The following is a 25,994-nucleotide window of genomic DNA, read 5'->3' on the forward strand; positions in this document are numbered from 1 at the left end:
AATGGGAGCAGGAAATAGCAGTTCTTTAATAGGGAAGAAAATAAAAAGATAAAGTAAACAATGCAGTAAACCAAAACAGCACTGACAGAGTCAGAGCCCAACCTGACACCCTGTGGGTCAGGGTGTTGGGGCAGTCCCATTGGAAATGTGGCTGCAGCCCTCCTGCAGTGTCAGGGGTGGTTCTGTTGGAGCAAGGGGGATCTGTAGAGAAGGATGTATTCTTCCTCTGAAGATCCAGTGGAAGCAGAGGCAGCTGCTGTTCCTCTGGGGAATCCCATGGAGAAAGCCATGCTGGTGTCTCAAAAACCTCTGGATTATATCTGGGTAGCAATGCTTGGCTCCTCCCTCTGGGCGGAGCATCTCCCAATGGGATGTTATAGTTCTTATCAGCCATGCAGTGACATTCAATAGCTGTTATCAGCAGATGTCCCTTCCCAAGAGACGAGTGATTGTAGAAGAGATAAGGTAAGCTGCCCACTTGACTAAAGACAACTGCCATACAGAAGGTAATAGAATAGATCTTGCCTTGCAATCTGGGACAGAATGTCACCAGAGGATGCTGGTGGGATGTTGGTCAGGATGGCTTTGGATGTGGAGGGATTGCTGAGTTTGAGCCCATCTTCGTGGTGGACTCTTGTGGCATTCATGTTCCCTGAACATGATTCCTTCACCCAGGGTTTCTCTCCTGGGAAGCTGAGCAGCCTCAGAGAAAAAGGAAAACAATCCTTATCTCATTTGCTTCTCCTGTGTTGTGCTCATGTGGAATGTGTTTGGAGATTGTTTACCCACAGGTGATTGTTCCATTGGATTCTGCTGGGAGTTGTTTTCATTCATTGGCCAATCAGGGCCAAGCTGTGTCAGGACTCTGGAGAGAGTCAGGAGTTTTCATTATTATTTTTTTAGCATTCTGTAAGTATCCTTTCTGTATTCTTTAGTATAGTATAGTATTCTTTAATATAACGTAGTATCATAAAGTAATAAATTATCCTTCTGAGAACATGGAGTCAGATGCATCATTCCTTCCTACCTAGAAGTTGCCTGCATTTTCATTATGCTCTGCTGAAGGTGAAGATGCCAGCTGTGAGAGAGGGGTGTCCCAGGGCTTTGGAAACAATGAGCACATTTTTTTTGTTTGAAAAGCAAATGAATTCAAGCTTCCAGGAAGGATCCTGGTGGTGCTCCTGACCATGTAAGGAATGGCAGAGCTTCTGAGGGCGGGTGCTGCCCTTGAAGCCGTGTCAGGCATTGGTATGAGAGCCATGTGGGAATGATCATTATCCCTAATTGCTCAAACTCCTCCCTGGCCACATGATTTCACTCCTGAAATGACCGAGTGAGAGGGTGGGGGGAGAGGAGAAGGGGGGGCGTCTGCAGCAGTGAGTCAAAACCAGGGATTAGAACAGAAATTGTCTTATAATTAAAGTTATGGAGCTGCTGCAGTGTAATTACTAATGGGGATCAGTGAGGCACAGCTGAGGAAATGTGGAGATACCTGGCAGTGGTGGCTGGAGCAGGGCTGAGCAGGCAGCATGATGCTGTTTGGGAGCACAGCTGGGGTGGGTTTAGGGGATGAGCAGGGTGACAGGAAGGGGACAAGGGAGAGATCCTGTGCTGCTGCAGCTCCTGGAGGTGTTTTAGGCTGGGTACAGGGTTGGGGACACTTTCTGACCTGGTTTGTGTGTGCACTCAGTCCCTGCTGCCTCATGCATGTGTTTTCCTCCAAGAGCAGCCAACGTGGTGTTTGTGTGCAGGGAACATTTTGTTTGCTGTGTGTTGGCCTCTGCTGCTTCATTTCATGCTCAGTGCTCGGAGATCAAGGGCTGCTCCTTTCCCAGACCTTTATTAACTACTTCTGGCTTACTGGAACTGCTTGGTTAGCCCAGGGAGGTGTATTTTTCCCAGTCCAATGCTCATGTCTGTTTTCTTGCATTCCTCTTCCCCTTCCAAGAACATGCTGCCTAGTTTTTATTTATTAATATTGTTTTGGGGAGGGTTCTCGCTGGTGACACAATTAGAGCTGCATGTCCTCGAGCACTCAGGAATGAGCAGTTATCCCTGTCTGCTCCCAGCAGAGGCCATGGCATTGCTGGCCACCAAAATGAGCTTCAGTGACCCCAGTTTGGCTCTTGTGCTCCAGGGTCAAAAGGAGTTATTTTCATTTCTGCCTCCTGCACAACACATACCATCTCTTCTCATTTGGATGCTTTTTCTGCTGGTCTCCCTGGAGCTGGAGTGGAGCTGGATGTGGCCCAAATCCAGAGGTGCCAAGAGGTTCCTGCCTAGGGCAGGAGTGTGGGATGTGCTGTTCCACAGGCCGGCATTAAACTGGTGAGAGCAGTGATTGTTTGTTGTGTTGTACTTCATAAGACCATAGAATCACAGAATGGTTTGTCTTGGAAAAGACCTTAAAAATCATCTTGTTACACCCCTCTGCCATGGTCAGGACACTTTCCACTATCCCAGGTTGCTCCAAGACATCCAGCCTGGCCTTGGACACTGCCAGGGATCCTGGGCAACCTGTGCTAGGGCCTCACTGCCCTCACAGAGCAGAATTTCACCCTGGTGTCTCATCTAAACCCATTCTCTGTCAGTGTGAAGCCATTTACCCTTGTCCCATCACTCCATGCCCTTGCAGAAAGCCTCTCCCCACCTTTTTTGTCATCTCCCTTCAGGTGCTGGCGTGTCCCCTGCATGGGATGGGATGAAGAGGATGACTGGGATGGGTAATGCCAGGCTGCAGGGACTGGTGCTAATGCACATCCCTGCAATATGCAAAATGCTTACAGGAGCAGTGGGAATTTCTGCCTGACCTCAGCTGGTGTGATCAACTGATGCCCTGAAGCATGAAAATAAATAGCTCTGACTCATAAGAACAAGTGGTGCAATTACTTTAGCTAGGATAAAATATTTGTAAGTATCTAATCCTTCTCTGCACCATGAGCAGGAGCGAGTCCTTATCTCCTCACTGCTCCTTTTCCCTCCAGCAGCACAGATCCCCATGAACCAGGAGCCTCTCCAGCTCCAGGGGCTGTGGTCCATCCCTGCAGCACCAAGCTGGGCAGCAGCAGGGATGCACAGCCCCAGGGGCTGCTGTGAGGACAAGTCACATCTCTTCATTCAGGATTATTTTGTAGTTTCCCATTAAAATAACAAGACAGCAGAGAGTGCCTGGGGAGCTGTGAGCAGAAGGGAAGCTCAGAAGGAGCAGGAGCAGCGAGGTGAAGCTGGGGAGGGTTCCCTGCTCCTGGCTGGCTGTGCAGGGTGCTGAAACAGCAGCTTTTTCCTGTGGTCACTGGTGTGTGGAGAAGGGGCTCATTCTGGCTCAGAACAGGGAGGCTGGCCCAGCCGAGGGGCTGGCAGCAGTGAGGTTTAATTTGGATTGTGTTTAATTTGGATTGTGTTTAATTTGGATTGATCACTGCATCTCAGTGGAGCCCTGTGTCAGCTCACACCTCATCCGCTGACCCACAGGGGCAGCAGCTTTGGACCAGTGTTAAACCCAGTCCTTGGATATGTGTCACCATGACATTTTCTGAAAAATCCCTTTGCCAGGACTTTTCTCCTGAGAAGCTGAGAAACCTCAGAAAAGAAATGTGAACAATAATTATGTGATGTCTTTGGAATGTGGTCTGGAGGTTGCTTCCCAACAGGTGCATCTTTGATTGGTTCCATGTGAATTGTTTTTAATTAATGGCCAATCCCAGTCCAGCTGTGTCAGACTCTGTGGTCAGTCACCAGTTTTTATTATTCATTCTTGTTTAGCCTTCTGATGTATCCTTTTTCTTTCTTTAGTATAGTTTTAGAATATAATATAAATATAATATAGATGTATAATATAAATATAATATAGGTATAATATAATATTAGTATAATGTAGTATAGTACAATATAATATAGTATTATATATATAATGTATGATATAATATGATATGTCATATAATATGATATGTCATATAATATAATATAATATAATATAATATAATATAATATAATATAATATATATCAGCCTTCTGAGAACTTGGGGTCAATTCTCATCTCTCACCTCATCCTGGGACCCTCACAAACACCACAACCATTGGTGACCCCGAGTGAGTGACACCACAACTGATATGTAAGCTTGGAAAATCCTTTCTGGGCATGGTACTGTGGCCAAATCTGTGCTGACAAATGGACACAGGAGCTCTGGCAGGGTGGGAGCTGTGCTCTGGGAAGGGCAAGGGCAGGGCCATGCCTTCCACTGGCCAACTTTGGATGGGTTTCCATCCTTCTTTCCTTGCTGGTGCCCAGGGGTCATTCCCACTGGGCTGATCCCACAGCAGAGCTGAGATTTTTCTGACTCCAGCATTTCTTTTTTTTAATAGGTTTGGCCCAACAGTGATTTAATGATCTTTTTCTGAAATTTAGGGTGTTTTTGGCTTGGTTTCAGGCATTCAGTATTTCAGAACTAATTGTCAAACGAAACATTGAGTTCACAGCAAAACATTTGATGTTCTATTATTTTCCTTAGTGCTTTCCACAACCAAAAAAAAAAAGACTAAATCTCAAGGCTGTGCACTGTGCCTTTGGTACTGCTGTGGCTGGACAAGTGTACATGGCAATACATTTCTCCATTTTTGTTTTTTTAACACCGATTTCACAGTCAGCAGGAAAATAACCCTGACTTCAGCTGTACTCTTACAGCATTAGCATCTTGCAAGGACCTGACCCGAGCAGCTGGAGGTGTCAGGCCACTACTGCATCTCTGTGCTTCCAGGGCTCCCTGTGAGACCAGGGAAAGGGGCAGCTGCCGGAGGAAAGCTCTGTACCAAGGTGTTCAAACCTCTGCAAGGTGATCTGAGCTCAGCTTGGAGCAGAACTGAAACCGAGCTGGAGCTGCTGGAGAGATCCAGAGGAGGCCACGGACCTGCTCCCAGGTCTAGAGCCTCTCTGCTCTGGAGCCAGGCTCTGGGCAGAGCTCAGAGCCCCTTCCTGTACCCAAAGGGGCTCCAGGAGAGCTGGAGAGGGACTGGGGACAAGGGATGGAGGGACAGGACACAGGGAATGGCTCCCAGTGCCAGAGCGCAGGGATGGATGGGATATTGGGAAGGAATTCTTTGCTGTGAGGGCACTGAGGGCTTGACTGTGGCTGCTCCTGGATCCCTGGAAGTGCCCAAGGCCAAGCTGGATGGGCATCTGGGCAAACCTGGGATAGTGGGAGATGTCCCTGCCTAGGGCAAGGGGTGGAACAAGATGTCCTTTACGGTCCCTTCCAACCCAAACCCTTGTGTGATCCTATGAACTGGTGGTCCAGCAATGCCCTCACTGACGTTCCTCAGCCTCCCCCGAGCCCTGGTGCCATTGGGGCTGTGGCTTTGCCCTGTCCCCAGTGCCCCCAGGCTACTGTGAGCATGGGGAGGTGCTGCTGGCACATCAGACCTTGTGAGCTCTGCCTGGGAAGAGAAACATCATCTCCTGGGACTGGGGGAGCAGAATTAATCACTCCTCAGTAATAGGATTTGTGGTTTTTTTTTTAAAGGAGACTAAAATAAGCTATTTCTCATCGCTGTTCCTCTCTGGAAGTTGCTTGTTCATGGGAAAAAAAGAAAAAGAAAAAGAAACAAAAAAAAAAAAATCAAGAATGCTTTTTGGATAGCAAATGATTAGTGGGACAAAGCCAGTTTTGGGGAAACTGAGGGCAGCATTGCAGCAGCTCAGTACCCACCATCAGTTCTAGGTCTCTCTTGCTGCCTCAGAGCTTGGGCATTCCTGCCTGGCTCCCTGAAACCCAAAATGCCTCCATGCACACAAACCAATTACCATCCCCAGCCCCCAGAGAATTTGTGTGAGGATCTGCTATCTCGATTGTTCCCTGGGAAGGAAACAAAGCCAGCCTTGTACCCGAGCTCCCTGAGGACCTGGGGAGATGTGTGGCTCAGTCATGATTGCGTTTCTGTGTCTGCCAGGCAATATTAAAAACATCTCACAAACTCTTCTGGGCTGAGGTACCGCCGAGCTCGGGGAACCCAGCTCTGAGCATCATTACTTGTTTTTTTTTTATTTTCCTTTGGCTCCAGCATCATCTGGTCCTGCCCACAAGGCTGGCTGACACTGGGAGTCACCATTTCCCAAGGGAATAATTTCCTGGAGTGTGGGGTGTCACTCATTCGGGGTCACCAAAGGTGGAATTTGCAGGCAACCCCAACAAGGGAAGAGATGAGAATCTTGACTCCATGTTTCAGAAGGCTGATTTATTATTTTGTGATATATTTTATATTAAAATAAAATTATATATTAAAACTACACTAAAGAAAGAGAAAGGAGACATCAGAAGGCTAGAATAGAATGAATAATAAAATCTTGGGACTGGCCAGAGTCCTGACACAGCTGGATTGGTATTGATCATTAACTAAAAACAAATCACATGTAACCAATCAACGATGCACCTGTTGGTAAGCAACCTCCAGACCACAATAAAAGCAATCAGATAATTATTGTTTGCATTTCTTTTCTGAGGCTTCTCAGGAGAGAAATCCTGGTCAAGGGATTTTTCAGAAAATATCATGGTGACACATTAACCCCTTGTCCTTGGCTTGACACAGCCAGACTGGGATTGGTCATTAATTAAAAATAATTCACATGGAACCATTCAAAGATGCACCTGTTGGTAAGCAACCTCCAGACCACAATCCAAGAAATTACATAATTATTGTTTACATTTCGTTTCTGAGGCTTCTCAGCTTTTCAGGAGAAATATCCTGGCAAAGGTATTTTTCAGAAAATATGTCAGTGACACTGGAGCTGAGTGCTAAAGCTGGTCAGGAGGAGATGGGGCTGTCCTGTGGCAAAGCTCCAGGCTTCAGTGCTTCCAAACCCTTGGGATGTGCATGGATATATTCTGTATTTTCCTTTCAGAACGGGGCTGTGTTGGTCTGCCTGCATCACAAAGGTTGTGTTTTGCAGTTTACTGGGATTCTTTTTTCAGCTCTCTTTCTGATCAGAAGTGACAAAAGCTTCCCAGTGGCACACCACAACCTTCCCACTGAAATGCAAACATGCTGCGAAGGTTTTGGCTTGAGCTAAGCCTGCCCTTCTGATGGAAACCCATTAGCTGCTGCTTTTTCTTTCCTTCCTCCTCTCTTCCTTTGCTAGAATAAAGTGGTTTGCATCATTTTTTCCCTTGTTTCAGCCAACAAACATGTTTGTTTCTCCTTAATTACCTGGGTGTCAATGGGGTGCTTCATCACTGTCTTTCCTCAGCTGGTTTCTTTTTGTTTCAATATGCAGTAGATAACCAGAAGCCTCAATTGCAAATCCTGCGAAACCCTCCAGATCTGAAGCTGTAAAATAACCCAGAAATGACCTTGAGATGACTTTCCATGTCCGTGGAAATGAAAATTAACTGGACTCATTTGACTGGCCTGAGGGGAGGGAGGTATTTAAAAAAAATAAATAAATAAACCTGACAAATGAGCCAGGGAAGTTTCGAGTGTCTCAGGTGAACAGGAACATTAGAATATGTATTAGTTATAAATGCTCTAGCTCAGGGTGCCTGAAATTGTTAGAGGGAAATAATCTGTGTGAGGAATGCATGCGAGATGTGCAGAGGAATGTGACCCTGGGAGCTGGGAGGGAGCAGGAGCTGCTGGAGCTGGGGTGAGCTGGCTCCTGCTCAGCTCTGCTGGCTGGATGAAGATTCATTTCAGTGCTGCTGGCAGCTCTGCCCCAGCTCGACCCTCACTCCTTTCTGCTGTGTTTTGCACAAACCGAGAGCTGCAGGGTCTGAGCAGAGCACAGGGATGTGTCCTGTGGGTGAGCCACAGAATGGCTCATGCAAGCTCCTGGGATGGACATCCTGGTGACCATGGATCAGAGAATGGCTTGGCTTGGAAGGGACCTTAAGGATCATCTCACTCCACCCTGCCTAGGTCACACTTCAGCACGAAATACTGCAGTTTGTCTGTCCTAAGCTGTGTGTCATTTAATTTTCTCCGCGGAAATGCTATCCAAAAATAAGTCCTTTACAGGTGAAACTTAATTAGAAAGCCTTGAACATAAATCCCTTTGTGCTCCCCATCCCACCCTGGCTACAGAGACCCCTGAAAGCAAGGAGAGGAGAGGAGAGCTCCTTGTGCCACACTTTCTGCTGGAGCGCTTTCTGCCTCTTGTTGAGCTCCTCCGTCAAAATGACACACAGCTTAGGAGAGACAAACTGCAGTATTTCGTGCTGAAGTGTGACCTAGACAGGGTGGAGTGAGATGATCCTTAAGGTCCTTTCCAAGCCAAGCCATTCTCTGATTCCATGGCCACCAGACCACCACAGTTCAGACCACATCCCCTGAGCTGCCACAGCTCACCTGTGAGGCAGGTGGACAAACCAGCTGGTGAACATGGCATGGGAGGTGACTGGAAGGTGTGCACAGGGCTGATCCTTTTGGGATTTCCCAAGCTCTGTGCCTCTTCCCCAGGGTGTCTGTGCTGATGGTCCTTGGGGCTGCCTGTTGGAGGCTTGTCCCAGTCTGAAGTTGCTGGAGAAGAGTCCCCCTTGTGCTCCACACTGCTCTGTGGAGTCTGGGAAGGTCCAGCCCATTGTTAGGTCTCCCTTTCGTGTTGGCTGATGGACTCTCTTGTCATCTGTGAGTTTGGGAAGCAGAATTATCTTGACAAAAGAGAGAGAGAGATTTAGAGCTCTGTAATCCACGCTTGTCCATCCTAATTATTTCCCTTATCAGCCTTCAGGAGAGTAACTTTACAGTGGTAATTAGTCTCTGCAATCCCACCCTATCTCAATAATTAACACAGAGCTGGAATGGGAGGGGAGAATCTGTTTTGGGCTTGAAAAGGTCCTTCTGGGGCGAGAGTGGCACAGATTCCTTAAGCAGCCTGGAGAGGACAGCAGTGGGGATGGCACTGTGTGCTGAGCGCCCATGGGATGGTGACAACAAGTGGCAAGGAATGTGTGCCAGAGTTGTGTTTGTACAGTGTGATTTGGATGTTTTATTAAAGGAAGGGCTTGGCAGGAGCTGTGGTGTTGGAGCAATGAGCATCTGTGGTTTGTCTGGGCTTCACCTGGAGCTGTGAGCATCCAGCCCTGCGGAAAATGAGCCCATTCATCATCTCCAGTGCTTGAGACACAGCACAAAAAGGGCAGTTTGACCTAATACTGCCCTATAGGAGCTGCAATTACTGCAGTATAATTCATTTCAAATAGATCCAGATATTTCCTTCCCTTAATATCCAGGGTGAAAAAAAGGGCCAGCAGGCAGGATTTGTGAGCCAAGCAGGGGCCAGATCGATTGCCATCACAGGCAGGGGATGAGCTGGGGATCTTGGGGAGGTGAAGGGCAGGCTTGGAACAAGCAGAGCTCTAGTGTGCACCTCTGGAGACACAATGCTTTTAATTTCTGGGCTTTAAATGTGGATCTTAGTCCTGGGTGCAGGTAGCAGTATAGTGTGTGATGTGATGGCCATAGTGGTGAAACTCTTGCAGGAAAAGTTGATCCCCAGCTTTTTCCAAGTAGAGTTCACTTAATAAAACTCACATCTTTGGGGTAGCACGTTCATTTTGGTTATGGCCTTTTCCAGAAAGGTAGGCACACAGTTTGTGGTGACTGGGGTGGGGCTGGCCCATCCTCATCCCCAATTGGGCACAGCTGTGAGAAACAGGTGAGCAGCATTAACAGCAATGAGCCATGGAGTGCCCAGGTGTGCTGAGCAGCCACCAAAGGGAGCAGAGGGCACACAGGTGCAATGAATTAACAGTGAGGGCACACAGGTGCAGGGCATTAACAGTGAGGGGCACACAGGTGCAGTGCATTAACAGTGAGGGGCACACAGGTGCAGGGCATTAACAGTGAGGGCACACAGGTGCAGGGCATTAACAGTGAGGGCACACAGGTGCAATGAATTAACAGTGAGGGCACACAGGTGCAGGGCATTAACAGTGAGGGGATAAAAGGCTGGGCTGAAGGACAAGAAGGGCAGTTCTTGCAGCCTTCTGAAGTGGTGTGACTCTGTATGGGCAGGTAACTGAAGCCTTCTGAGGAGGTAAGGTGTTACTGTGTACGGGTAGAAGCTTTCTGAAATTGTGTGGTGATAATCTGTGTATTGTGGCCATCTCAACTGTGACGTGTGCTGTGGCACAGAAGGAGGCCCACAGAAGAAATTTATAAAAGAGGATAAAGCGGAAACTCCCCCATTCTGATCAATTCTGCTACATGTTTCTGGGGCAGGAAGCCCAGAAACCATGGAGTTACTTTGAACACTCAATGCTGCCTCAACTGGAAGATCTGGCCGTGTGTGTTGAATTTGGTGTTTCTTTGAAGCTGTTTAAGACTCAGTTCAGTGTTGTTACGCATTTCTTGGAATGCAGCCATTAACCAGCAAGGTGGGTTTGGGAGCAGGGTGTGCTTTGCATGCTGCTCCCATGCTGGGATGAAGGCAGCTGTAGGTGCTGAGCCCCCATCTCTGAGGAGCTTGCAGGTAAATGTACACAAAGGGATGGGTGGATCTGACATATTTTTTCAAGCTGCTCCTTTAATTTTCAGCCATCCATCTAACCTGGGAAACATACATCTTGGTTTTTATTGCAAGCCCCAGAGGCCCATGCTAACAGGTTGTTTTAGAGCTGCCAGTAACAGTGTCTGTGAAATTGTCTGGAGGCTGCATTCTGTCACCACCTTCTCAGGATCCCTGTCCTCACTGGCTTTTTCCATCCCTACCCCCAGTCTGTTTCCTTGTGCTGAAACTCCAAGGAAGACCTGATTTATCCAGCTCAGCCAGTTCAGGTTATCCACCAGGCATGGCCAGGAGGGTCTCAATTTGAGGTTTTCAATTGGGGTTCAGGGCTATGAACAGGGTGTGAGGAGTGTCCCTCCCCTCCCTGTGGCAGGTGTATTTCCCTTGGCACCCTCCAAGATGAATTTGATCCCCACTGTGCCAGGCAGGTGATGGATCAGGCTCTGATGGATGGGCAGGGACACTGAGGGGCTGGGTAAGGATCCCCTTGGACGTGGCCCTTGGCTCCCTGCCCTGCTCCTGTGCTGGGGGCACAGCCCCTCTGCCACCTGCACTGCCCTTCCATCATCATCGTCATCATCATCATCATCCTAAACTGCACAGACAGCTCCATTCAATAATTCATAACCTCACAGAGTCTTGGTAATAAAGGAGGGGGATAAAAAAATACCCTGTGGGTTTTCCTCAATCCAGGCTGAAGGTGCAGGGGCAGAAGTGGTGGAGGCTGTTGGGATTTTTGGGCAATGTTTGATGGATACAAACCTTTCTCTGCAGACTTCGGCATGGTAGGGATGTGGGGCAGGAAAAGCTCTCTCAAGGCGGGGAAGGCTTTGCAAGAAACCTGTGCAAGGGCCAGAGAGAAAGCTCCAGCTAAGATTTCACTTTTTTGTTTGGGTTTGAGTGTGTCTACATGATTCTCTTGCTCAAGTCTGGCTTTCAAAGGGGATTTGATCATTCAGAAACCAGGATGTTTCTGAAAGCCAGCAAAACTGGCTCCTAAGGAATTTTGTAATGGGTTTTGAACTGTTTTCTTGTCCTCCACGTAACTTATGATATGACTGTATTAGTTAATTCTGCTTCCTTTGGCTCTAAGGTGAGGTGTGGGTTTATCTCCTATCCCTACTCAGGCTCGTTCTCACTCTTGCACAGACTGTTCTGGAATCCAAGTAGAGAGTGCTGTGCAGTTTGATTGTTTAGAAGTCACTGGAGTATCTCATGTTCGCTATTTTAACAATTGGAGAGAGGCTTTTATTTTCTCCAGAATCATAAACACAATCTTCAGTGTGTTTTTTGGAAACAATAAAGCTAAACTCTAATAACCACACATTTTCCTTGCTTTATGTGCACACATCCTTGGGGAGCAGGGCCTCAAGGACTCTGCTTTTAGTGGGGTTTTAACTTGCTCAGGTTGGAAAGTGCTGGAGAGCTGGATTATGAATTTGCTTTGGTACCTAAAGACATTTTTTTTTGCCTTTAAAAATGCTCAAGGTGAGCAAAAAAGGCACCTCTGGAAGAAAAAGCCAGTGACATAACATGAAGAAATTAGCACCAGCAACTGAAAATCAGGCTTCATTTAAATGTCATATCTTGCAAACTCCTCTGTATGAGGACTAATTAGCTCTCCTCCATCTCTTTCCCATCCTGTGAATAATATTGTTTTCTTTTAGACAAGATCAGAGGCTCTCAGAGGCAATTTATAAAGGAGGATGCTCTGCTACAGACAGAAAACCACAGCAGGGAGATGAAGGGACACAGTTCCTTAAAGTATTTAGCCACCTAATGGCTTTTTATTTTTTTGAGTGCAGAAGTAGGTTAGGGCCTGAGCTCCATCTGTGGTAGTGATTTTTTTTGATGGAGAACTCACTTAATAAGGTAGTTTTCATCCAGAGGTGTTGAGAAATCCAAAATACCATGAGATGCTTTGGTTTTGAAGACTTTTTCAGGGGAGGTGAGGGGAGAAAATCACATCTGTTCATTGTGACAGGGATGGGCATTGTACAGCATCTCTAGGGTGCACTTGTAGAATCACACAATTATAGAATGCTTTGGAAGGAACTTAAAACTCATCTAATTCTAGCCCTGCCATGACAGGGACACCTCCCACTGTCCCAGGGTGCTCCCAGCCCTGCCCAGCCTGGCCTTGGGCACTGCCAGGGATCCAGGGGCAGCCACAGCTGCTCTGGGCACCTGTGCCAGGGCCTCAGTACCCTCAACAACAAAGAATTCCTAATATTTAGTCTAAATCTAAACTTATGGCTAAATCCTTGTGAGCATCACATGCCAGGAGCAGGAACCTCAGCGTGTGGGACATCAGGGGTGACAATCACATCTGTAGATCCTAAACACTCAGCACCAAAGGGCTGAAGGAAGGTGGACCTGTACACAAAGGGCACAAATGACTTGTGGGGTGGAAAGCTGGCAGGGAGGAAAGAGAAGGGGATGGAAAATGTGTAAATGCAGGCAAGTTTTGCCCCTTTTTGGGCAGGGAGAGCTCTGATGCAGCAAAGATGGACAGGCTGTGGGCTCTGCTCGCTGTCCCAGGCAGCAGGAGTTAATTACCAGGGCTCTGTCACAGCAGGGACATTTGCCACCTCCGTCTTTTCAAGCTAACACGGAGTTTCCACGTCCCAAGCCCTTTGATGCTTGTCTGAGAGCATCAGGGCTCTGTGCTTTCCTAAAGGAGCTCTCCGTGGAAGAGTGATAAATGTGCTTAATTTTTGCAGAGCTTGTAGCCTGGTTTTATCCCAGGATCCGTCTCTGGGGGTTTTATTAGCTGATGGCGTCTGTAGGAAGAAGTCAAAGCGAGCAGACAGGAACAGCCCTGGAATTGATGTCGGAAGCAGGAGCGTGGTTTGGAGATAATGCTTCTCATTTTTGCCATGCTATGGGCTGAGTTTGGGCACTGCATTTCCAGTCCTGCTGGAGTTTTACAGCCTGGCAAAATTCCCTCCCAAACATAGTAACACTAATTAGTCCAATCACTCAGATCAATCAGCATTCCCATACAATAAGAGCAACAATGTCCAGCAAAAATCCACTGGAATATTGAAATAAGGGAAACCAAACCAAAATTCCAGGATGACAGACCTGTCCCAGGGCTGTTCCAAAAACTGAATTAATTGATGATTTTCTCTCATCACACACCTCACTTCAAACAAAGCCCCTCTACTTCACTGTCACTTGGTTTTGATGCTCTTCTCTCTGCACAAGAACTAGCTGCACCAAACAGAATTTTGGGGGCTTAAATGACACTCCTTGACTATAGAACATATTAAATTTCCAAGGCATCAGAGACACCTGATGTAAAAATGAGAGACTTACTCCAAGACATGCTAAAGGACAGAGTCTGCCATACCTGGAACACCAGCACACCCATGTGTGAGACTGCCAGGTTGATTTTGGTGCCCTCACGGTCAGAGGCAAGGTGGAATCTGATGCCAGACATCTCCAGTTTCCTGGCAATTTCAAGCACTTGGAAGTCAGATTCAGCAGGAGTTTGACCCCTATAGTGAGGAAGAAAAATAAAATTTTAACAACAATCAGGTTCCACAACAACGCCAACACGTGAGTCTGAATTGTGGCACTAAATGAGAATTTTCTGTCTCATCTAGTTGGGTGGTTTCACTCCATGTCATGTGTCACACTGAAAGGTCTGTAATGACACAGCTGATGGCCAATGTCAAGTGCATCCCAAGACAGATTCTGAGAGAGATATTAATCAGCTCAGAAGTTGAGAAACTAGAAGGTTGAACAGCATGGGGCAGGGTGTGAGCAGGGAGGGGTGCAGCAGGGATGGGTGCCCTGCTCTAGGGCATGGTGACAAGTGACAAACATCCTTGTTTCTGTGTGTGGCTCTGATGAACCTGGCACAGAGGGGGCTCAGCCAGGTGTGCCCAGGCTCCAGGTGTCAGGAGGGGCTCAGGAGAGTGGGTGTGGGGAGGTGATCACCCTTCCTTTGAGTCTGGCAGAGAGACAATTTGCAAACATGTGTTGATGCGTTCCTGGAGGAAGCCAGGCACTAAATCATCACCTTGCATCCTGCATGCAGATTCGTCCAGGGAACCTATTTAATTAGGGGATAAATTTAGAAATCAATTATTTGCAGAAACAGTTTCTTTCCCTCTAATGAGGCTGCAGGATTCATCCCCCTCTGCCACTTTCCCATGACCTTTGTGTATGCAGATCAAGGGGAACAGTGCTGTGTGTCTCTTTTGTCTCAGTGTGGGTGCCCCTTTTTGGGCAGCTCCTGTGCAGCTTTCACTGAGGCTCTTGTTAGGACAGCAAATGAGACCATGCTGCTGTTGGATCTAATGGTGGGGGAACCAGATAATGACATGGATTAGCCTTTCCTGCTGGGGAAGCTGCAGGAAAAAGGCTGGAATGGGGTGGCAGGATGGTGTCTATGTGTGGTGTCTGTGTCTGCTTCAGGCTTTGGTCTCTCTCACTTTGTTGCTTCCAATCTCTGACAAATTGCTCAGCTTCTCTTATGCCTTACCCGCTTTTAAATGGGGAAAAATTGTTTTGCTCCCAGGCTCTGAGAAGCCTTAATAAATTTGGTTGCTTTTAGTATTTTGGGTTTGAATGTCTCCTCATCTTATTATGCCACTTTCTGAGCCCTGCAGTGACATTGCTGTGCTGTTACAGCAGCTTTGAGCCCAGTTCACTGCAGTGGGAGCCAGGCCAGAGAGAGGTGAGAATTTTCACAGCTAATCCCAGCAAACCTTTTTGCTTTTGGCAGCCTGGGGGTTTGCAGCCTGCAAGGGCAGCCCTTGGCTCCAGGGCTGAGGCTGCCCAGGTGGTTTGTCCTGCTCAGAGGGATATGGCATCTTTAGGAGCAGCATCCCATCTGGGATGGCAGATTTAGGAGCAGCATTTTGCTCTCCCTTGGCCTTGCTGGGCTTCTCTCCTGCAGAACTCTGGTGGTGCTTGGCCAGTGGGAGGATGTCACAATGTCCTGGGACACTCTGGGCCATTCCTGTCACAGTGTCCTGAGTCCTAGCTGGGGTAGATAAACATGCAAGGTTACTCCTGGGTTAAGGTGTCACAGTCTTAGAGAGAAACCAATTTTCTGTGAAACTGCAAGAACTCATTTGTGTAGGTAAGAGCTGGATTTGGGGTTTTTTGAGCAGCCCAGACAAAGCTGGGTGCTTGAGTGGTACCTTGGATAGCTGGCAAGGCTCTAGGGGCTTTTCAGGCAGTCCTGGAGTAGGAGTAAGATTCTTAATCCTTTAGCAACCACTGTGGATGTCTGCCTTGACAGCAGAGAAAGGACCCCGTGAGTGAAGGGGCAGCAGCAACTGATCATTCCTGGTAACTGATATTTTTTGCCCTTTTGGGCAAGAGCATACCCAGAATTTTCAGGCTGTTTGGCTTTGGATGCACCCACCTGGTGCTCCAGGTGACACAGAGGCAGAAGATCCCAAGCAATGCACTATAGCTGCTTCTTCTTCTCTCCTGAAAATACCCAACCAGCTCCTTCTCCTTGGAGAAGGGCATCCATCTCTCAGCATGTGGAGCTGTCTTAGTGTTTGTAGAAGGCAACCAGACCTCCTCTCTCCTGTTTTCTCCTCCTCCTCTGCCTGTTCCAGCTCCCCTTTGGGAGGGCAGGTCCGTGGAGGAACCGTTGTAGAAAAATTACTTCACAGTCTGAGCAGAGCCCTGAGCTATCAAACTGCCTTATCATTTTAAGAGGTCTGCTTCCCAAAGAGAGGTTTAAAAATGCAAAGGACTTATAAAGCTCTTGGCTGGCTCTAATGGAGCTTGGAGCCGTGCTCACCCCTCGGGGCTGGTGCTTGCTCCTCGGCAGCTGTAAAGCAAGTGCACCTCCCTGCTTTGTCCTGGAGCCTGCCTGGCTGTGCCACACTCTTCAAATCACCTGAATGTGTCATGCTGCCCTTCTGCTCCTGTCACAGCTTGCAGGGAAGACAAGCAATGTCCCTTTGTGACAGGTCTGCTCTGCCCTGATGCCCACCCTGCTGTACTGGGCTGCCCTTGCCCTGCTCCTGCAGAAACTCACAGACAAAGGGAAAGTTGCTGTTGCTGCTGTCACCTGCATATAGGGGCTGCTTTCCAAATGTTTTCCCTTTGCACAAGCCTTATCTGGTGCCATCCTGACACTGCTCCACTGCCATGGTGGCTGTGCTTGAGGAAAAGGCACCCCCAGCCCGGCCCTCCCAGTGCCCAGGGAAGGGAAGCAGCAGCAATGCAGGCAGGTGGGGCTGTCCGGGCTCCTTCCCTCTCCTTCTGTGGAGAACAGCCCACCTGGCCCTGTGTCCATGTGCCAGCATTTCCTGTGTGTGGTGTTTGTGAGGGCCCCCAAGTCCCCATGGCACCAAGTGCCACATCCAGGCTTTTTTAAACACATCCAGGGATGGTGACTCCATCACCTCCCTGGGCAGATGATACCAGTGCCCAATCACACCACAGAGGGGCTGTGGCTGAGCACCCCTGGTGTCTCCTCTCTCTGAGACAGCCTCACCCAGGGGTAATCTCAGTCTGAGGATGAGGGAAGAGACGAGGATCTGACTCCATGTTTCAGAAGGCTTGATTTATTGTTTTATGATTTATGTTACATTAAAACTATACTAAAATAATAGAAGAAAGGATTTCATCAGAAGGCTAGCTAAGAATAGAAAAAGAAAGAATGATAACAAAGGCTTGTGACTTGGTCTGAGCCAGCTGACTGTGATTGGCCATTAATTAGAAACAACCACATGAGACCAATCCCAGATGCACCTGTTGCATTCCACAGCAGCAGATAACCATTGTTTACATTTTGTTTCTGAGGCCTCCCAGCTTCTCAGGAGGAAAAATCCTAAGGAAAGGATTTTCCATAACAGATGTCTGTGACACTCCCCCTTGCTCTGCCATACCTGGTGCTTCTCATTCCAATGGAGGTGTCTCACCCATGTGCCAGCAATTCCTGCAGGATCAGATCCCAGCACTGGCCAGGGGGAGCCTCTGCTGACAGGTGAAGATGGAATTGAATGGAAGGGAATTGAAAGTCAAAGAGCCCTGTAATAATTTCAGAGTGCCTGAGGCACCACACAGAAGCCCTGGCATTATAAATAAGGGTAATGTGCTGGAGCCTGAATTGCAATCAGAGCCGCTGCAGGAGCACATAGTGTGCTGAGCTTCTCTGGGGTTTGTGGAATCAGACTCAGATCTGTGGGTAGCTCAGGCAAATCAATGTCTGCTCCCTGATGTGTCCAGGGACCCTAAAGCCAGGATTAGAAAGGCCAAAGGGATGTGGGGATGGTGCAGAAGTCTCCAGAGCTAAGACCAAGAGAGCTGAGTTGGAGCAGCCCAGCCCTCTGGTTGTCTGAAGAGTTTCCAGGGGCTGGGGCTGACTCTGTCCTCCCTGCTCACCTCACTCTTCTCCTGGGTGATGCAGACTGCAAGCTCTCCATCCAAACCAAAGAGATTTTCTTGGTTTTTGGGCTCCTGTTGAGCTTGGGATCTGCCCTCACCATCAGTCTCACTGCTCTGGTGCTCATGATCCTTTAGTGGCAGCTCAGTTCCTCCCACATCTCTGTGATTTCCAGGTGACTGATCCCAGGAGCCTGCCTGAACTTGGCTGCTTGTTCTTGTCCTTCCAGCAGAGCCTGGAAACAGCCAAACCCCCTTTATTGCAATCCTAAACAGCCAAATCCCCTTTACTGAAAATCCCACTTGGCCTAAACAGCCAAACTCCCTTTACTGCAAACCTAAACAGCCAAACCCCCTTTATTGCAAATCCCATTTGGCCTAAACAGCCAAAACCCTTTTCTGCAAATCCTGTTTTGCCTGAACAGCCAAACTCCTTTTATTGCAAATCCCATTTGGCCTAAAGAGCCAAACCCCTTTTATTGCAAATCCCATTTGGCCTAAAGAGCCAAACCCCCTTTCTGCAAATCTCATTTTGCCTAAACAGCCAAAACCCCCTTACTGCAAAAGCCATTTGGATTATCCAAGGTCAGGCATGTGATGCTGTTGGCAGTGAGCTGTATAGTGCTCCAACCTGCAGTTGGTGCCATCAGGACCCCCTTGGAACCACCCCAGACCAGGCTGTCTCCATCCCTCCTCCATCCAGCATCCTGCCTTGGATTTGGCACTGCTGGGATCACAACTGGACTCGCTGATCTCAGAGATATTTTCTAACTCAAACCATTCCCTGTTTCTGTGTCCATGCAGACCTGCACACCACCAGAGCCACCCCTGAAATGCCCTGCAGGTGCAGCAGCACTGTGCTCTCACAGACAGGGGCTTTGAAAGGAGATGATCAGAGTGAGGTTGTCATCCCTTTTTTCTCCCTCTTTCTTAAATTTCTGAGCTTCTCTATTACTTTTTATGATGTGCAGCTGTGCTTGTGTGCTGCCCCAGGGAGCTCTGTGAGGGGAGAGCAGGGGAGGAGGCGTGCAAGGGAAGGAACAGGAGCGGAGGGGAAGGGAGGAAAAAGAAAACCTGAGCTAATGATTCGGATATAAAACTCCACCACATTGCCACCAAAAGACCCAAACTCTTACAACTCTTAGGGCCTGTTTGACTGCAGAATAGCCCCCCTGGGAGCATGGGGGAAGCCCCATTTCTAGAGTAATTTTGGAGCTTGTCTGCAGCGAGTGTGATAATCTATTCCACAGGGAGCAATCCTGCGCTGGCAAGGGCACTGGGGAGAGCTCTCTGTTTATGACTTTCTGCATAAATTTGCTTTATTAGCATAAGTGGTAGCTAGCGCACTGAAGAATCTCTAAACTAACGCTTTATCTGAGGTTGGTGCCTCTGGAGAACGTTAACCCAGGAGAGCCCCTGGAGTAACAGCAGATGGAAAGGGGTGGCAGGCAGGATTTGGGGTGTGGAAGAAAGGGGGCACAAGCTGGAATTGTGTCTCTCTAAAAGGAAATACAATTGCTAGCCAGATCTCCAGCTTTTCCTCTGCCAGGTTAGGATGCTGAGTGGTGCAGGTGGGATGAGGAAGCTTGGCTGCAGCTCCTGCTGGGATGGAGCAGGTGGGGAGGAAAAAGGCTTTGGGAGCCTGGATCTGTGCACTGGAAATTACTCACTGCCTGCTCAGCCATCTCCCCAAGCAGCTGGTGCTGACAGGAAAGCGCCCAGCAGGTCTGAGCCGGGAGAAAGCACCAGGAGGGTTTGGATATCTGGGGGTGGGGAACCTTGTGGGGATGAACTGCTCCAAGCAAAAGGGCTTATTTTAATAATGGCCCTCAAGAACGAAATAAAAATACAATAATCACGGTAGATTAGCAAGAACAAGCCAATTAAATACAACACAGGCTTTGTAAAACACCATGACAGACAAGGCAGGGCTGCAAACTCCCCAGAAGTGGTGCATGTTGAGGCATTGCATTAGGTTGGGGAGAGCTGGTGAATTTTCCAAGCCTGCCAGGCTGCCCTGGAGAAAGCAGAGGTGAAAAGGCTGTCCCTGGCTTCAGTGAAAGGGGGAGAGGAGGGAGGAGATGATGGCCAGGAGCCTGAAGGCATGGAGCAACAGTCCTGCAACTTTAATATTGGCTGTTTCATTTGGTATTCATCACACCAGCATAATCTGCTTTTATGGGAATCCTCCTGGTTCCCAACCAAATGCATTTAGGCCCCTTTGCTTTTAAGTTTGATTGTAATACAAGTTGAAGATTTCAATGAAATGTTTATATGAAAGGGTTGCAGCAGCAGCAAGGGGAAAAAAGGGGGATTAGAGAGTTGGTTGGAAGGGATCTTGCTGTGGTCACTGCTGTCCCCTGCCTTGTCCTGGGTGGGTGACCTGATGATGGGCACAAGCCCAGGTCAGGGGCTGAGCCCTGGGGAGAGCTTTGTTTGGATTGCTTGCTTGATTTCCAAGGAAAATGTTAAAGACTGTAGAAGCTGTGCAAGGCACAGAGCTTGAGGAAGAGCAGAAAAGGCAGAAATGCTCTGTGTGCCTTTATCTGACTTTCAGACCATCCCCAGGTGGCACCAAAACCTGGTGGGGGCTGTCCATGGGCTCAGCTGAGCTGTGTGGTGGTAGATGATGGCAGTTGTGAGGGTTTGGGGAGGCACCTGGGTGCAGGAATGTGCTCTCTGTCGATGGAGGGACAAAACTATTTTTTGTCTCTTTAAAAGAAAAGAAGCCTGGAAGTTTCTCTCTTCAATTAAAAGACCGTTCATAGAACTTGGGGGACTTTACCTCAAACTTAAGGATAGCTAATTGGACAGAAACCAAGAAGTCTTGCTTGGGCAATTAGTAGAAAAAGAAGTGAACAAACAAGCTAACTGCTTTTGTACAGTGTTTGACTAGAAGCAAGATTGTCTGGCATTTGGCTTTTTTTTTGTTTGTGATTTTGTCTTTTATTAAGCCTTTTTGTTTCCAACACTGCAACAGAAGTAATTTTGCTGATTTTTATGCCCCCAAGGGTAGCTGACCTATCTCAGGCCTCCAAGAACTGATTAGACCTGGCTGAAGGGGACAAATAAAACACCTGGTGGGGCTGGGAGGGGAGGGAGACCTGATGGTGTTGGGGAGAAGAGATTCCTCAGGTCCTATGAGCATGGAGGTGATGCTGGCCTGGGGTCTTTGAGCAGGGGAAAGGGAGAACTCTGTCTGTCTGTTGTGGGAAAGGAGGATCCTCTTTGTTTCTTCATTGTCTGTGAGAAATGCATGTATGTTATGATTGGCTTTTCGCAAATATTAAAATGGATGTTATATGTGTTGTGTTAGGAGTTATGCTGTGTTAATTCTCTTAAGTACTGTGCTAAATACAGAAACGATGCTATGTAGGATACTTTTTTAAAAGAAAGGACTCACAGTGAGATAGCAGCCACAGGACACCTGAATCTTCCAGAGAAAAAGAATTTATTGCCTTCTTATCAGAAGAAATGAACTTCTTCCCACCTCGAAGGCGCTGTTAGGATTCAGAGGAAGAAGTTGACACTGACCAGACAGAATCCTGTGTTTGAATGGAATTTATGCATCATGTATGAGGTGAATGAATATGCAACAGGCTGTTGCTTTAAAGGGTTAATCCTCTGTTAACATGGGTCCGTTTTTGGGTCCTTTCAGGCTTGTGCTGCCTAATTAATACTCTAATTGTATTACTATTTTTATAACCATTTTATTACTATTAAACTTTTAAAATTTTGAAAACAAGTGATTGGGGTTTCTCACATTGTCTCCTCTGCTGAGCACAGTGAGCAGGTAGGATGGGGGCATGGCAGATGTTTGATGATGTGTTTGGCTGTTTCACTTGGTGCTTTACCCACAAAGGGCTGTTTGAGCCCCATTTGATAGCTCCCCATCCACTAGATACTGAGATTTTTTAACAGCCACAGACCACAAGTGCTTTTCCATTGCTGCACATTTAAAACTTTAACTGTATCTCATTCAGTTTTGGTGCAGGAATGTCCTTAATTTGTTCCAAAAGCTTTTGAAAGCTCTGATAGCAGGCAATCTTGCTGCAGACTATTACATTCTGGCTGATGGACGGGTTTTCACTGCTGTAACTACAGCAGATAGTGGAGTGACAATGTGTGTCCAGTGAAACACAGGCAGAGCAATATCAGTGTCAGGTATATGAGGCCAAAAAACTTCCTTGTGTTTGGGGATTGAGGGATTCTGAAGCTACAGGGCTTGAAAAGCTTTTTTTTGAATTATTTTTATGGTGAGTGGTGAATCTGATTGAAGGTTTGTGGTGCCCTGGGAGTGCTGGGGTAGTAACCAGGTGCCCTGAAATGAAAGTTTAAGCACACAAGTGTTTATAAGTGTGTGGGAATGGGTACCAGGCTTGGCAAGCCCGCGTTTGTCACAAATTTCCTGGCTGCTGGGCTTGCTTAAAATTGTGAAATGAATGTTAAATTGAAGTTTCTACTTTTGGAAGGAGACCTTTTGAAAATGAAACAGGCTTATCTTCAGTCTAGGCTAAAATCCAAAAAATTGCCTATATTTCAGAACTCCTGAGAAATGTTCTCTGTGATCCTTTTAAACATCCCATGCAAAAAAATGTGCGCGTAAGGGAAAAAACTCGGAGGAAGGTTGACCCTGGAGGATTTTTCCTTGCTTCCCTAATGGGATGTAGCCTTTGGAGCTGCAGCAGTGGGGTCCTGGTGGCATCCACGTGGGCTGGGTGATAGAACCTCCTTGCTGAGCTCCTTAGGAAAGGTCTGCTGCAGGATATGTGTGTGCTGAGTGTGTAATGCTGCAAATCATCCCCTCCTGGGGGTGACTGTCCCTCTGGATAGAATTAAGATTATGGCTTTGCATAACAGAGTCTTTCCTGCTCTCCCATGGCCTGTTTGCCTCTGAGGATGCTCTTGGATTTCTGCTGCAAAGCTGAGTGAGTGCTTCTGCTCCTAAAAGTAGCATTTGTTTTGATTTTAATTAGACAAGGAGATGCTTTTCAGCACAGACCTTTGAAGTATTGCTGGGAAGATGACTGCAATTAAGCAGCCTTGATATTTCTCTCATTTTATTCTTATTTTTACTGCTGTAAGGAGCCTTCTGCTTGAGACTTGTTTGGAGGGGACACACAGGATTACTTTCATGAGGTTCCCAGGTCTAGAAGGAGCTGCAGGGTTGCTGTGATTTACAGAGCACAAGCAACACCCTCTTGGTGCTGATTTGCTGCAGTAAAGAGCATTTTATGTCAGAGGAGAGAAGGGCCATGAGCAGGATGGCAGGGATGTGACAGGGAGCTCCTGCATCCCCTCCCAAACATGAGTGTGAGCTCCTGGTGGATCTAGGAGCTGTTTGGTTTTTCTCTGAGTGCTCAGGTGTGCACAGGGGTTGGGAATAAGGAAGGTGCAGTGCTGGGAGGGGGCCAGAGGCAATGAGAAAACCCCTCTGGTGACACTGAGGTGACACAGTGGCTCCAGTGTCACCAGTGAGGTGCTGAGCCAGGGATCTGGCAGTGATGGGGTGGCCTTGGCCCTGCCCAAGGACCTGTGTGTGATGCAGTCTTTTCCATTAGAGCTTGCTTGGCTCTCTTTGGATCCACATTGGAAAGGCAGGAGCTTGCTCCTGGAAAATATATTGATTTCAGGGGTGAGAAAAGCTGTTCCTGAAGGATTGAGAGGTTTTTTTGTTGGGTTGGGTGTCGCAGACATCTTTTATGAAAAATCCTTTCCTTAGGATTTTTCCTCCTGAGAAGCTGAGAGGCCTCAGGAACAAAATGTAAACAATGGTTATCTGCTGCTGTGGAATGCAACAGGTGCATCTGTGATTGGCCCACGTTGGATGTTTGTAATTAATGGCCAATCACAGCCAGCTGGCTCAGACAGAGGTATGATATTTTATGATATATATGTATGTATATGATATATATGATGTATATGATATTTTATGATATATATGTAATATATCATAAAATAATAAATCAAGCCTTCTGAAACATGGAGTCAGATCCTCGTCTCTTCCCTCATCCAAGAACCCCTGTTCTTGGGCTGTCACAGGCTGGGTTTTTGTAGAAGTGCAGGTGCCTGCTCTTGCAGCTTGAGTGGTTGCTCACCTCCCAAGCGTCCCTCAGGGGAACAAGCGCTGTCCTCCCCACTGACCCTCTGCAGCTGAGGAGGAGGAGAACCTTGTCTCTGTTCTTGTACCTGAGCTTGTGTTCCTGACTGTCCTGGGGCAGACACACCTGCAGGCAGTGGCTCAGGGGCTGGCAGATAGGAGGGAATTGAATTTGGGTCTTCCTCAAAGCTGCTGAAGCTGTGGGCCCAGTGACTAAGAAGACCTGTCTGTCTTCCCATTGCTTATGCTGGAAATGGAAAAACAAACACAAAAAAGATGTGGTGGAAGGAGAAATATTTTGGTTCATTTTGTACTAGTATTTTTATTCTTTTGGTTTGGATTCAGCTGCCAAACTGCCAAACCCATTCTCTGCAGGGACCTGTGTGGGGAGCTGTGCTGGGCAGCTGTGGAGCTGTCGGTGCTCCTGGCCCACTCAGGAGCTGCAGCTGAGCCTGGGAGCTGCTGCCTCCACAGCCCTGCGGGTCTGGGGGTGCCCTTTGGGCTCTCCAAACCCCCAGTTCAGTGCCCTAGGTCAGGGAAGGCTGATAGTGTGTGCTGTAAATCAGGACTGGGGGATGTAAAACCACCAGAAGGTGACTGGCAGGTGCAGCTCCAATGTCAATGGATATTTTCAAGCCTGGAGGTTTTTCCCTTGTTGCTGAAGCTCACACTCTGCTGAGACTGTCCCTATTAAATACAGCCGTGCTGGAAGGAGGTTTCATTGTCAGTGCCAGCAAAGTGTGTTCTGGTGTCTGCGCCCTGCGTCGCCTGGCCTCCCTGAGCTATGAAACTCCCTTGGGCTTGGCTGCAGCTCCTTGGGAGCTTCTTCCAACCTGTTTCCTGGGAAAGCCACAGGAGGTTTGGGGCATCTTGTGTGATCTCCTATTCCTGCCTTCCTATTCTAGAAATCCCCAGGCACTCTGCAGCTGCTTGACTTTTACTAACGAAGGCAAACATTTCTGCTCATATATAAGGGAAGTAACAGGTAGAGACTAAAATGAAATAGAAGCACTATTTAAAGACTCAAAAGGAAAGGGGGAAAGACTCAAAAGTCCCAATTTCTTTGATAAAAGAAATTTAGAATAATGAGAAATTATTTAGAATAACACCTTTGGGTATGGTGGGGAAAGCTGACCCTGAGCTGTGCTTGTGTCCCTGCAGAGATGTCGGGGACGGTGTCGGACATTTCGCTGGTGCACTGGAAGCAGCAGTGGCTGGAGAATGGCACCCTGTACTTCCACGTGTCCATGAGCAGCGCTGAGCAGCTCTCCAGGGCCACCCCACCCAGCCTCCAGGAGCCCTCGGAGATCGTGGAGGAGCAGATGCACATCCTGCATATCTCAGTCATGGTGAGTCCCAGCTGATGGGGGCACCCAAAGGGATGGAGGGACCCCCTTGCAGGAGGGGGGTGAGTCTGGTTTGGTGATGTTTGTGTCCCTTCTTGGTTGGGTCTTCAGAAAGGGAGAGATGTGTTTGAATGGGCCAGGAAAAAAAGGAAAAAAACCAGACACAAAAAAACCCAACACGAAAAAAACCAAACACAAAAACCAAAAAACCCCAAAAAACCACAAAAAAAACCCCAAAAACCCAAAAAACCCCAACAAAAGTACCAAAAACAACAACAACAAAAAAACAGCAACAAACCTCCAAAAAACAACCAAAAAACCCCCCAAAAACAACAACAAAAAAACCCCCCAAAAAAAACCCAAAAAAACCCCAAAACAACAACAAAAAACAAAACAAAAAACAGCTAAACACCTCAAAACCCAAAGCAACAACAACAAAAAAAACCAAACAAAAAGCCCCAAAAACAAAAAGCAAAAACAAAAACCCCAACAAAACAAACAAACCAAAATCTAAAAAAAGCCAAAACCAACCTAAAACAAACCAAAAAAACCCACCAAAAAAGCAACACAGTGCTTGATCTTCTGAGAAAATTAAACAAAGCAAAAGAGTGTGGGGAAGAAGCTGTTGGGAGAGTAAAAAGGATCCTTGTAGTTCCTCCTGTCTGTGCTGGAAAGTGATGAAGTG

General features: G+C 47.6%; 1 protein-coding gene across 1 annotated transcript in view; it reads left to right on the forward strand.

Annotated features, from left to right (window-relative positions):
* Window positions 1-25,994, forward strand: part of ASTN2 (astrotactin 2) — a 357,490-nt gene that overhangs the window by 32,376 nt on the left and 299,120 nt on the right. Inside the window, exon 2 of the mRNA XM_054283890.1 lies at window positions 25,125-25,312. Coding sequence (XP_054139865.1) covers window positions 25,125-25,312 — 188 coding nt within the window. The remainder of the gene's footprint in view (window positions 1-25,124; window positions 25,313-25,994) is intronic.

Source organism: Melozone crissalis, unplaced genomic scaffold (assembly GCF_028551555.1).
Source record: "Melozone crissalis strain CALT ecotype California unplaced genomic scaffold, PUWL_Pcris_2 ptg000041l_1, whole genome shotgun sequence".
Lineage (NCBI taxonomy): Eukaryota > Metazoa > Chordata > Aves > Passeriformes > Passerellidae > Melozone > Melozone crissalis.